Source organism: Lipomyces tetrasporus (genome assembly GCF_029532465.1).
Source record: "Lipomyces tetrasporus strain NRRL Y-64009 chromosome Unknown POJ06scaffold_1, whole genome shotgun sequence".
NCBI classification, from domain to species: domain Eukaryota; kingdom Fungi; phylum Ascomycota; class Lipomycetes; order Lipomycetales; family Lipomycetaceae; genus Lipomyces; species Lipomyces tetrasporus.
In genome coordinates this window covers 865,068-877,390 of record NW_026611596.1, presented here as the reverse complement: position 1 = coordinate 877,390, position 12,323 = coordinate 865,068, and the positions used below count along the sequence as shown (strand labels likewise).

The 12,323-nt window shown below is 48.0% G+C and overlaps 3 protein-coding genes across 3 annotated transcripts; 1 reads left to right on the top strand and 2 right to left on the bottom strand.

Annotated features, from left to right (window-relative positions):
- Positions 1 to 6,813: 6,813 nt before the first annotated feature.
- On the top strand, positions 6,814 to 7,216 carry POJ06DRAFT_298151 (uncharacterized protein; the record flags this gene model as incomplete). Its single annotated transcript, XM_056190644.1, has 1 exon — positions 6,814 to 7,216. The coding sequence occupies exon 1, from the start codon at positions 6,854 to 6,856 to the stop codon at positions 7,214 to 7,216; it is 363 nt and encodes a 120-aa protein (XP_056047147.1). The 5' UTR covers positions 6,814 to 6,853.
- Positions 7,217 to 8,666: 1,450 nt separating this feature from the next.
- On the bottom strand, positions 8,667 to 10,083 carry POJ06DRAFT_242605 (uncharacterized protein). Its single transcript, XM_056186243.1, has one exon. The coding sequence runs from the start codon at positions 9,856 to 9,858 to the stop codon at positions 8,851 to 8,853; it is 1,008 nt and encodes a 335-aa protein (XP_056047146.1). The 5' UTR covers positions 9,859 to 10,083; the 3' UTR covers positions 8,667 to 8,850.
- Positions 10,084 to 10,685: 602 nt separating this feature from the next.
- Positions 10,686 to 11,308, bottom strand: POJ06DRAFT_234683 (uncharacterized protein; the record flags this gene model as incomplete). The annotated part of the gene is made up of 3 exons (XM_056185798.1): positions 10,686 to 11,058; positions 11,107 to 11,240; positions 11,273 to 11,308. The coding sequence occupies 3 exons, from the start codon at positions 11,306 to 11,308 to the stop codon at positions 10,686 to 10,688; spliced, it is 543 nt and encodes a 180-aa protein (XP_056047145.1).
- Between the last annotated feature and the right edge of the window lie 1,015 nt (positions 11,309 to 12,323).

The window sequence follows — 12,323 nt, the reverse complement described above, 5'->3', positions numbered from 1 at the left end:
CCTGAGGTTTCTTACCTCCTGCTCCTCTATTCACTATATATCACATTTAACCATTAACCCATATTCTCATGACTGTGTGATTCCGTGATGGTGCGTGTGGAAAATGGGAATGAGTGGAAGATATGACGCTGGACTAGGAGTGAACTATGGGAGGGGAGCCGAGACTCTGATCTCAATGACGACCAGTCTCACGACTATTCAGGTCTATATATACACGAACAACACCTCCACCCGAGGTGGTGACTACAGGACAACTAACTCAGAACTCCCCCGCTCGCCCACCAAAGCCGCTGAATGAACTAGCTTCATTCAGCCATCTCAGACCACAGCAGACTCAAGATCAGAGCTCATGACCTCGAAAAGCGGGGAAACGCGGCAAAGCCGGCAACTAGATCAGAAACGGCAAGCAGAGATTGGCCAGACCTCCACCCACCTGACTCAAGGATCAACCAATCTCCAGTGACCAGATGACGCGGAAGAGAGCGGGTGTCAGGATTAAGGAGGCTTGTGTCGCTCGTTTCCCGGTACGAGGACAAAGGCGTCACCCTCAGCCCAAGCGCGGCGTGTGCAACAATAAGCTTTGTAAACAACGTAGGGTAACAACCCCGAAGTCTTCGTTATGCGATCAGTATGCAGTCATTTCGACATATGCATCTACGCGTTTCCGATAACAGTAATTACATGTGCTCATCCATTCGTTTACGTCTTTGTTATGTGTTCATTATGTGATCATTATTCTGTTTATGTCTGTTGGTTCATGCATTGATGACATTGACATTCTTTATGCATGAACCATGTACATGATGTGATGAACAGGATGGGGATAAAAGTAACCCATCTGTCTTCCTTGGTCGCCAGATAATAATATTCTAAAACACTATCTATTTGTTTTCCCACAGTCGCCTAGTAGTGGTCTATCCTTGTTGTGACATTATATTATTATCTCTGTGTTTACCGCGTCTTTGTAGACACATAAAACCTTTGCCAAGGGTCACGTGTCACTTGATTTTGGGAAAATGACAGAACCGAACGATATATCGTCTGAGACGATTACGACCATGCTTGGACAGTTCAAGGCAGTGATGAATCAACAGAACGAAGCGATTAACACGCAGAGGCTCGAACAGAAAGACCAATTAGACCGTCAGCAGCAAGAGATTCAACAACTACAGCAAATGATAGTAAACACTTCGGCAAGTAGCCAAACTGCGAAAAATACGGATACACTGGTGAAAGCTAAGGTTCGAGAGCCAGAGCCTTTCTCTTCCGGTCCAGATCAGGTGGAAACATTTCTTTCTCAATTTCGTACCTATCTTGAACTGACGGGGATCCTGTAACGTGCGGTTGCACTAAAAGGGTTCAGGGAGGGATCACTATAGCGTAGCTAGAAGAAGTATGCAAGTTGGGGGGGGGGAATGTCTATTCGACTGAAGTCTGCCTCTGTAATGGACCCGATGAGCATCAGCCGCTTCGCGTGAGCCGCAGTGTCGTAACCGCTGCGCCTCACCAGGCGCGTTTGCTGCTATGTTTAGTTTTGGTCTTGTTTCTATGTTTAGTTTTGGTCTTGTTTCTATGTTTAGTTTTGGTCTTGCTCCTATGTTTAGTTTTGTTCTATAGTTAGTTTGTCTATTTTTAGTTCTGGTCGAGTATATAAGGAGGGGTTTGTCCTCTAAGACCAAGTCAAGGAACAAGTCTTGTATTCTTGTATCAATAAGAATAGTTCCAGTCCAGTCTAGTCTAGTCCAGTCCAGTCCAGTCCAGTGTGTTATACTTTAGTCCAGCTCCAGTCCAGCCCAGCGTCGTTACACTACTTGTTCCTTCGTACATATCATGTCCGAGTCAATGCCCGAAGCTCAGTCTTATTTCTTCGCGAGAAAGGCCAAAGCAGCCGACCCTCAGTTCTTCCACGGCGATCGCAAGAAGTTGAGAGAGTTTTTCGCCCAAGTGGCGATAAAGTTTGCCACCAATCCCGAGCTCTTCCCTAATGAGGAATCAAAAGTGGGATACGCAACGTCCTACTTACGTGGACATGCGTTCTCGCTATACGCATCAATGATGCCCGATGGCGTCATGCCATTTTCAACTTTCAGTGACTTAAGACAGTTTCTGGAAAGCGCGTTCGGTGACCCCGATGCCCGCACGACTGCGGAGCACGAGCTGCGCAGGTTACGCCAAGGCGACCGACCGTGTACACATTACTTCGCCGACTTCACCAGAATCATGGCAACCTTGCAGTTCGATGAGGCCTCGAAGATATACGAATTCAGAAATGGTCTCCGTGATGAGGTTCGCGATCTCTTGATCGGCCGAGATATCCCCAGTGACTATAATGCTTTCGTTCGTCTATGCATATCGTTAGATAGCGCCTGGCTGGCACGCCAACAGGAGAAGAAGCTGCGCCAACCCCAGGGACCTAAAGTCAACCAGCAACTGCCCAGATCTAAGGACTCCTCTAGCCATCAGACACACCAAAGCTCTCCGTTGTCGCAATCAACGACTCAGCCTCCAGCCTCATCGTCTTCGACTGTCGGATATTCTCCTATGGACCTGGATTCTATCCAAATTCAAAACGGGCATCTCACGCAAGCCGAGAAGAACCGCCGACGCCAAGAAGGCTTGTGTCTCTATTGTGGTCAACCGGGTCACTTCGCAAACGGATGTCCAACTAAGAACAAGCCAAAGTCCCATCGTCAGCCTCTTCAGATTCAGTCTGCCGCGTTGACAATCGATGAACCCGCGAACACCTCTGTTCTCTACTCTCTGTCCCCGTCGGGAAACGATCAAGCTCGTGCCTAAGCGGCTCCCGCTCGAGCTATATATCATCAGCCGCCATCTCTACCATTGCCTCTGTTGCCGACGAAGCCGAGGACCCTCGACCAGTCCTGAGCGCTCAAGTGAACTTCGGCAATGAGTCTGTTCCAGCCCAGGTATTGTTGGATTCTGGCTCAGCTACGGAATTTATATCCGAGGCATTTGTTCAGGAACACAATATTCCAACCCGACCTAAGAATCGCCCGATATTGGCCAGAGTCGCGGATGGTCGCGAAATCTTGAACGGTATGATTGATCGTGAAGTCGAAATCGGTCTTGCCATCGGTGACCATCAGGAACGTCTGATTCTCAATGTCACATCGCTTGGACAGCACCAGATAATCCTCGGGGCTCCGTGGCTCACTCGACATCATCCCCCAACCATTGATTGGAAGGGGCGCAGGATCGTCGAATGGTCGCAATATTGCTATGAACATTGTCTAGACATGTCCTCCAATTCGGATTCGGACTCGGATTCCAGTGAAAGCTCTCTGTCTGAACTTGAGGACGAATTCCCCAGTCCCGACTCCTCTGATATCCTCGATACTCCAGCAATGGACGCCGCTATCGCAGCCATCACCGCCGTACCCTCCTCTGAGCACTTGCCCTCAACATCTGAGCAAACTACCGCACTACCTCCTGAGTTTGCAGATTTCATCGACGTTTTTAGCAAAGCAGCTGCGAATCAGTTACCTCCTTCTCGTGTCCATGATCATGCCATAGAATTACTTCCTGGAACTTCACCACCATTTTCCAAGACTTACAGCATGTCCCAGCCCGAGTTGCTGGCCCTCAAGGAGTACATCGACGAAAACCTTGCAAAAGGCTTCATCCGCCGATCCACTTCCCCCGCTGGCGCTCCCGTCCTCTTTGTGAAGAAAAAGGATGGCTCTCTCCGTCTCTGTGTGGATTACAGAGGACTGAATGCCATTACCATTCCCAATCGTTGTCCCTTGCCGCTCATCTCCGAAACGCTGGATCGTTTCATTGGTGCTACTTATTTCTCTAAGCTCGATCTCCGCGGTGCTTACCACCTGGTCCGAATTCGCGCAGGGGACGAATGGAAAACTGCGTTCCGAACTCGATATGGCCATTATGAGTACCTCGTCATGCCGTTTGGTTTGACCAATGCTCCGGCTACGTTTCAGCAATTAATCAATGATGTACTTGGACCATTTCTCGATGTCTACGTCGTCGTTTACCTCGATGATATCCTTATTTTCAGCGCGTCTCGTGAGGAACATGTCGAACATGTCCGTTCTGTCTTGTCTGCTCTTCGGTCAGCTCAGCTCTATGCAAAGTTAGAGAAATGCACCTTCTTTACAGACTCCACCGTTTTCCTTGGTTATATTGTCTCGACCTCCGGTATTCAAATGGACCCCGCCAAAATTCAGACTATCCTCGACTGGCCACAGCCACAGTGCACTCGCGACGTGCAGTCCTTTTTGGGCTTCGCTAACTTCTACCGTCGTTTTATCCGCAATTATTCCAAGCTCGCCGCTCCTCTATTTCGACTCGTTAACGGTGATTTCCTGTGGAATAATGAATGTCAACAAGTTTTTGACTCCCTGCGTTCAGCCTTCACATCGGCCCCTATCCTTGTTCATTTTGACCCTTCTCGTCCCTGCATCGTGGAAACCGACGCTTCCGATTTTGTCGTCGCTGCTATACTGTCCCAGCGTGATGATAATAACGTTCTGCATCCCGTTGCGTTTTATTCCTCCAAGATGTCCTCCGCCGAGCGCAACTACGACATCCACGATAAAGAGTTGCTCGCTGTCGTCAAAGCCTTTACCGAATGGCGTCATTATCTTGAAGGATCTCTTCATCGAGTTCTGGTACTTACTGATCATCGAAATCTGGAATACTTCATGACGAAACGTACATTGAACCGTCGCCAAGCGCGTTGGGCTGAGTTTCTCTCTCGCTTCCAGTTCCAAATTTCTTTCCGTCCTGGTCAACAGGGTGTCAAACCCGACGCCTTGACAAGGCGCTCTGGAGATCGCCCTCCGGGAGGGACCGACCGTCAAGCACAAACTGTGCTGCACCCACATGTCTTCCTAGCTCCGGTGACAATAGTTCCCCAGGATCCTGATTTCCTCAAGCGCATCAAGGACGCGTTACACAAAGATCCAGAAGCAACCGAGATAATGCAGCTATTACGTTCGGATCGTCAGTCGTCGGATAGGTTTTCCTTAGCCGATTATGAAATTAACTCCGACGGACTGTTAATGTTCCAAGGCCTGATTTATGTCCCGAACGAGACCGAGTTGCAGTTGTCAATCCTGAAGGCGTACCACGACCACCCAACGGCAGGTCACCCCGGCCGAGCGAAAACTTTCGAATTGATTTCCAGATACTATTATTGGCCGGCTATGCGACGTTTCGTTATCAGATATGTGGCCAATTGCGCAATGTGCTCACGAATCAAACCAGTCAGACACGCTCCTTTTGGACACTTGCAGTCCCTCGAAGTACCGTACAGACCATGGAGTGATCTCTCTCTTGATTTCATTGTGGGCCTTCCCGAATCCGAGAATTATAATTCTATCCTCGTCGTGGTAGATCGAATGTCAAAGATGGCTCATTTTATCGGGACACGCGACACCGTTAATGCCGAAGGATTAGCTCGCCTATTTCGTGATAATATTTGGCGATTACACGGCCTTCCCAGTTCGCTCGTTTCCGATCGAGGAACAGTTTTTACATCGCAATGGTGGCGTGCCTTGTGCAGAATGCTTCACATCAGTCAGGGTCTCAGCACGGCATTTCATCCACAGTCGGATGGACAAACCGAACGCACCAACTCGACATTGGAGACTTACCTCAGAGCATATGTCAATTATCAGCAAGATGATTGGGCATTTTGGTTGGCAGTCGCCGAATTCTGTTACAATAACCATCAGTCCGCGTCCACAACCGTATCACCTTTTTATTTCAACTATGCTTACCACCCTCGTCTGGATTTTCAGACTCCTATACCCGCTAATGCGGAAGTTACGCCACATCGGACCTCTAGATTTGTCAAACGTTTACAACAGCTTCATGATTATCTCCGCGCGGAAATTCTCTTTGCCCAGGACAGTCAAGCGGAACAGTACAATAAGCGACACCGTCCGGCTCCCAATTTTCAAGTCGGCCAAGAAGTCTGGCTTCTGCGTCGCCATATTCGAACGAACCGACCTTCGGCTAAGCTCGACTACAAGAAGCTAGGAAAGTTCCACATACTCGACAAGATTGGCCGCAATGCTTATCGCCTTGATTTACCACCTTCCATGAAGGTCCATCCTGTGTTCCACGTCTCTCTTCTTGAACCGGTCTCCTCAGAGAATGCAATTCCAGGACACATTCAGGAACCACCTCCACCCGTCGTTGTCGACGATGATTTAGAATATGAGGTTGAAGCTATCCTTGATTCTCGTGTCAGAAAACGAGGCGGATTACAATACTTGGTGAAATGGGTGGGTTATCACGACCCGACTTGGCAGCCCGAGATCGATCTTGTCCATTCCCGGAATTAGTCGCCGAATTCAGGGCCAGGCAAAAGCATGATAGCATTAGTCGCGGAATCCGGCAAAAGCGAAATACCAACAACCACTGACGGCCAACCCGGAGTGTTGGCCCTTGCGGGGGGGCTCCTGTAATGGACCCGATGAGCATCAGCCGCTTCGCGTGAGCCGCAGTGTCGTAACCGCTGCGCCTCACCAGGCGCGTTTGCTGCTATGTTTAGTTTTGGTCTTGTTTCTATGTTTAGTTTTGGTCTTGTTTCTATGTTTAGTTTTGGTCTTGCTCCTATGTTTAGTTTTGTTCTATAGTTAGTTTGTCTATTTTTAGTTCTGGTCGAGTATATAAGGAGGGGTTTGTCCTCTAAGACCAAGTCAAGGAACAAGTCTTGTATTCTTGTATCAATAAGAATAGTTCCAGTCCAGTCTAGTCTAGTCCAGTCCAGTCCAGTCCAGTGTGTTATACTTTAGTCCAGCTCCAGTCCAGCCCAGCGTCGTTACAACAGACCTGAAACCGATTGTGTAAGTAACTGTGAAAAATGACTATGAGTGGAGGTATGGACGGTGAACGAGGAGTGGACTATGGAAGGGGAGCCGAGACTCTGATCTCTATGATGACCAGTCTCACGACTATTCACGTCTATATATACACGAACGACACCTCCAACCGAGGTGACAAAACTACTCAGAACTCCCCCGCTCGCCCACCAATGCCGCCGAATGAAGCTAATCATTCGGCTATCTCAGAACACAGCAACCACAAGATCAGAGCTCATGATCTTGTGAAGTGGAGTCACGGCAGAGCCGCTAACCAGATCGGGCAGGAAAGTGGAGAGTGGCCAGCTCCTCACCAACCTAACTCTAGGATCAACCAATCTCCAGTGACCAGAAAAGCGGGGTAGCTCTACCTCGGAAGAAACCGAGAAAGAGTCCCACCACACTGGAAGTGGAGACTGATCTACCCCCGAAAACACCGATCTCTCACAATGAATTTCCCTTGCCCAGCTGCTTTTCTCAGTTCATGTCTCTTACCGCCCACCATGATTGCTGCTGCTTTTGGGTGATAGTTTTCATTGTGTTTGTCCAAACGAGACTTGTTGCCGAAATCTTGCGCACATGTAATACAGGTATAAACCTGCAACGCTGAAGACATATTCTTTGTGTGTTATACGTGTTGATGTTCACAGGGGAGCTTGCCACGCGCTTTCGCAGAGACGCGACGCGTTCCCGTACCATTTTCGTGAGGGCAAGGGTTACTCTCCCTCTACTCTCCAGGCACTTTTGCTGAGACGCGCTCGTCTCGCCGCAACGCAACTTTTCTTGAGGGTAAGGGTGTTCTGCACGTCCCCTACACACGTGATGACCCTGCAACGCACTTTTCTCGAGGGCAAGGGTTCGCCGTCGCCCACCTCGTCGTGCCTCCGTCGCCTCTTAGTCCCAAACATATCCCCCGCCCTGACCTCATTGGCCACCCACACAGTAGTTGTAGTCGCTCACTGTGTTGCTTCCACGTCATAACCAATAGAAATAAATATACCATCCGAACCGGCTGATTTTACTGATTCCGATGCTACCATTTTTATTTAATTTCAGGAACCCATATTTTTGGTGATGTTTTCGGCGTGGGCTGGACTCGGTCTTTTGGCACCAGGATACCATACGACCCGGGCTTTTGGCACCAGGACACCGTCAGGGAGTCCCCTACACGTCTTTACTATGGTGCAACGCTGTCCCCCTACACACGTGCTGACCCTAACGCACTTTCCCCGTGGGTTAGGGCGTATTCTTAGCGTCCCCTACACTTCCCCCACACTTTTAGTACTGTGCAACGGCAAACTACAACGCTTTACCGGGTAACGACAGGGTAAGGAGCCTTTTTTGTATGGCGGTCCCCCTACTCCCCTACCGTACTTACCCCCCCTGATACGCCACTAATATATATAGGCCCGGTGGCCGCACAAGCAAGGGGTCCAGCCCCTGAGAATACAACGAACTAAAACATCTTTTCTGTCAGGAGTTTCTCTCCTGAGGGTTTCGTGCTTTCGGTGTTTTCGTTGACGTCAGCTAGCAGGAGCCGCAGACGGCGGTCCTGACGTCACGACGCAAGATCTTTCTTCCGTGCTTCCGAAGTGATGTAAATTTGCATATTCGCTCTTTTGTTCTTTGGACTTGAGGTATTTTCCATCCGGCTGATGCCGTAGGAAAATATCTTCTATGCATGATTACCTGTTGTTAGTTTCGTGCGCCCGGCTTAGTCCGCGGCTAATTGTCTTGTAAATCATACGCCGGAGAAGTGTATATAAGGAAGGGTTCATACCCACTCTCCGGCATAGTTAAGATTCTAAAATATATCGACATAAGCCACAAGCTTTCTCAGTCTATATAGTCTTTCAGGGTTGACCGACTGCCAATCCCTCACATTTTCCGTTGTGTACACGTACGTACCGGCCGACAACAGTCTTTTCGCTGTTCAGTCACGAAAGTATAGTACACAATTAACTAGTCGAAACATCACATCGAATAACCATAATGAAAGTTATTGACAGTCAGTATTGAATGCAATGATCTTCCCTCCCACTGCGGAACCATTCACTGGATTCACAAGACCACCGTTAGTTGTTATATAGAGGATATGGCAATCGAAAGGGGTTCGCCCGAATTGTGCCGCGGTATCGCCCTCAATCAATGGGCTATCGGGACCGCCGAGAACAGTCGAAACGTTTCCCTCAGGTGTAACCTGATAGAGATCATTTCCAGGATCCTGAGTAACATATGCATTTCCTCTCCTGTCGAATGTGAAGTCGTCCCCAAGATGGTTGGTTACAAGAACATCTGCATCTCCAGCTCTGGTACCGTTCGGATTTATGGGCATGCGCGCAAACAATTGCAATCCGGAGTTGGTGTAGTACAAATATTGGTCGCGAATGTGAATACCATTTATTCCAAGGTTATAGGGAGGTGTTGGCTCCATCGTCGCGTCTTGGAGTATCACTTCATAATTCCGAGTGGCGATGTTTACCCTCCATACCACTCCCAATCCAGAATCAGCGACAAGGATAGTTTGATCGTCCCGGTTCAGCGTGGTGAGGCCATTCAGAAAGACTGCCTCCGGAATATCCACAACTTTCTCGACTACGGCAGGAAGAATCACTTCGCTGCCAACTGCTCGGAAAGGTCGCATGTCAACTTGCCAGATCGAGTAGGAATGCGGAGTGGTTGTAAACGTGACATCAGACCAATTTCCGACTACTACCGCGAATTGATCAGGTTGAAATTCCGCAATCCCTAATAAGCCAAGAGCATCTGGAAACGCGGAAACCATGGTCCCGTCCCCTGGACAGAAGGGATTGATCATATGTAATTCAGGATGGTCAATCAATGTAACGAGGAGATTCCCGTTCGCTCGGACTGCAATATTCTCGACCCAGGTTTTGAAAGGAAATTCGAACACCGTTCTCACTTTGGGACCACCACAGAATGCGACGCATCTTAAAATCAGAAAACTAAACACACCAGCCCGGGTGAAATACGTGCCTTGCGCCATACTTTTGGCAATATAATGTCCTACAATGTTTAAGTTGGGAGAGGTATTCAACGAGCGTGAGAACTGCCAATCTTAATGTGTAAATGTAGCTTATGGATCAGGTCATATGTCTGTGACGGGCTTTATATGCACGTCGTTGAGGGTTCAGGGTTTAGGAGCAACATTGGGGGAAATAAAAAGTCTCTGTCACAAAGTGTCTGACCACTCGCATATGGTGCTAGATAGAGATTGAAATTACTACATTAGGCAAATGAAATTAAGTTCACTGAAACGCGTAGTACAGCCGGAAGCCCCTGCTTAAGTGGCGAATACTGTTTTGTAATCAAAGTGACACAATTCTCTCTTTTAAGGTTTTTCTTAGCTCCCAACAGTTCAGTTCCCTCGGGACTCAGCCAAATTTTTTTGCCGCACAATTGTCCCAACGTGCTTGCAGGGGCACAAATGCGCAGTATGATAGTGCGTCACCACTACTAGACGACTTTGTACGCGTGACGATATTAAAAAAGAGTAAACCACCAGATTTATTTTCGACAACGGCACGGAATCATTTCTAAATTTATTATTATTTTTTATTATTATATATATATTAGAGTGAGTTTCCTCAATTTTGCGTTTGGGTGAGCGTCCACGGGGCCCTTTTGTGACCTGCTCCTTCACACTATCCTCTGCAATTTTTAAAACTTCCTCAGTGCTAAACAAGAATTTGCCATTTAATTGGACTCTTTTACCCCTCTTGCGAACCTTCCGAGCCTGGAGAACCTCAGCGGCATCCTCCATTTGTTTGCGCATAAGCGATATGTCCGTATTTTGTGTGTCAACGACCCGAGTCAGGCGATCGATGAATCGTTTAACTGGCGATGTAACCCTGAACCCTGAACCCAGCGGTCTCTTCTGGCCACATCTTTAATGCCAGTGAACACACTTGATTTGGCCTCGCTTTCAAGGCAATCTAAAGCCATGTCCATATGCTCACCGGACAATTTTCCTCCGTACTCCTCCTCTAAAAGATTGATTGCTTGTTGGAGTACGTTGCGAAGAGAACGAGCTAGTTGAGTCATAACTTGCTCCATTAACTGAAATGACCCACCCTTTGAAGGCTCCTTCTCTACCATATCGTTATGAACTCGCCGGCGTTTTCGAAGAGGGCCAGAGGCCGAATAAGGAGAGGGAGTAGAGCTACTTCCAGAGGGGGAGGGACCGCTAAGAAGAGGGTCGAGAAGGGGGGAATCTGAAGGATAGGCCACTTACTTCCTCGCATTCCACAGAGCGTTCCACAAGACGACGCGCGCGAGCGAGCAATTGTAAAATCGTAAGATAAAGCAAAGGCTCCTCCCCGGTTCGTGTCTGTTTAATGAATCCTTTTCAATATCTTTAATTGCTTGCTATACGCATCTCTACAACCATATTCGCGTACCGAACCTTGAGGGGAGGCTAGAACACGGAAGGTCATGGAGTGGTGGGTACGATTTGCGAGCAACTCGCAACTCGTAATCGTATAGTCTAATACGATTACTATACGATTGGTTGTAAAAGCCTACGATTAACTATACGAGCAATCACCTGAGTCACTCGCATTTTTGTATAGTCAGGCACGTAACTCACGGCTTAACTAGAAGAATCAAGCACAAATGCCTAATTACATGTCCGATTCCTTCGAGTATTATTGATCTTCCAGTAATGTGAGAGTCCCTACCTTCCTGATCAGGAATACGATTGTGTACGATTACTATACGATTACTTTACGATTGAAACTTAATTTTTGCGATTAACTTTACGAATAATCTCAAAAGTTGACGGTACCGTAATCGGACACACCCCTATCAATCATGCTACATGATCAGAGACCATTCCGCAAATGAAGCACAACCAAATATTGCTGATATAATTAAACCTGGTAATACGTATAGTCAGTTCTTTAGCGCACTGGCCGAGGGCCCCTGAATGAGGATTATACCTTAACAAGCAATTGATTTGCAGAGAAGCATAATAGAGTTCGCGAGACTCGGATACAGCAGCATCAACGCATTGAATGATGACGAATGATTTTCAAAATGGCATCACCATTTCAGACAGGAGGGGTTAAGGTTACATTATTTTAGTGTCACGTGATTATACTTACCCTAACGGGGGGGTGTAACATTATCTTGGGCCTTGTCATAATGGCTTCGCATGGACTCATATGGAACCTGATTGTTCTCTTGCTACTTAGCGAGAGCGTGAGACGCTGTTTGCTTCAAAATTGCCCTTTTGGCTGACTCATCACTTTGGTAGTTATGAGCCACAGATCCACAGCAAAATATAGAGCGGTCCGGTTGGGGCGGATGGTTGCTGAAACCACCCGCGCCAGCCGGGCGAGTGTTATCCGCAGAATCATCGCGAGCACAAAGTTCGGTGGTGAAGAATATAGTTTAGGTCTCCGGCTGATGAATATTCAGCGGCTGATTTTTGATAATAATCATGAATTA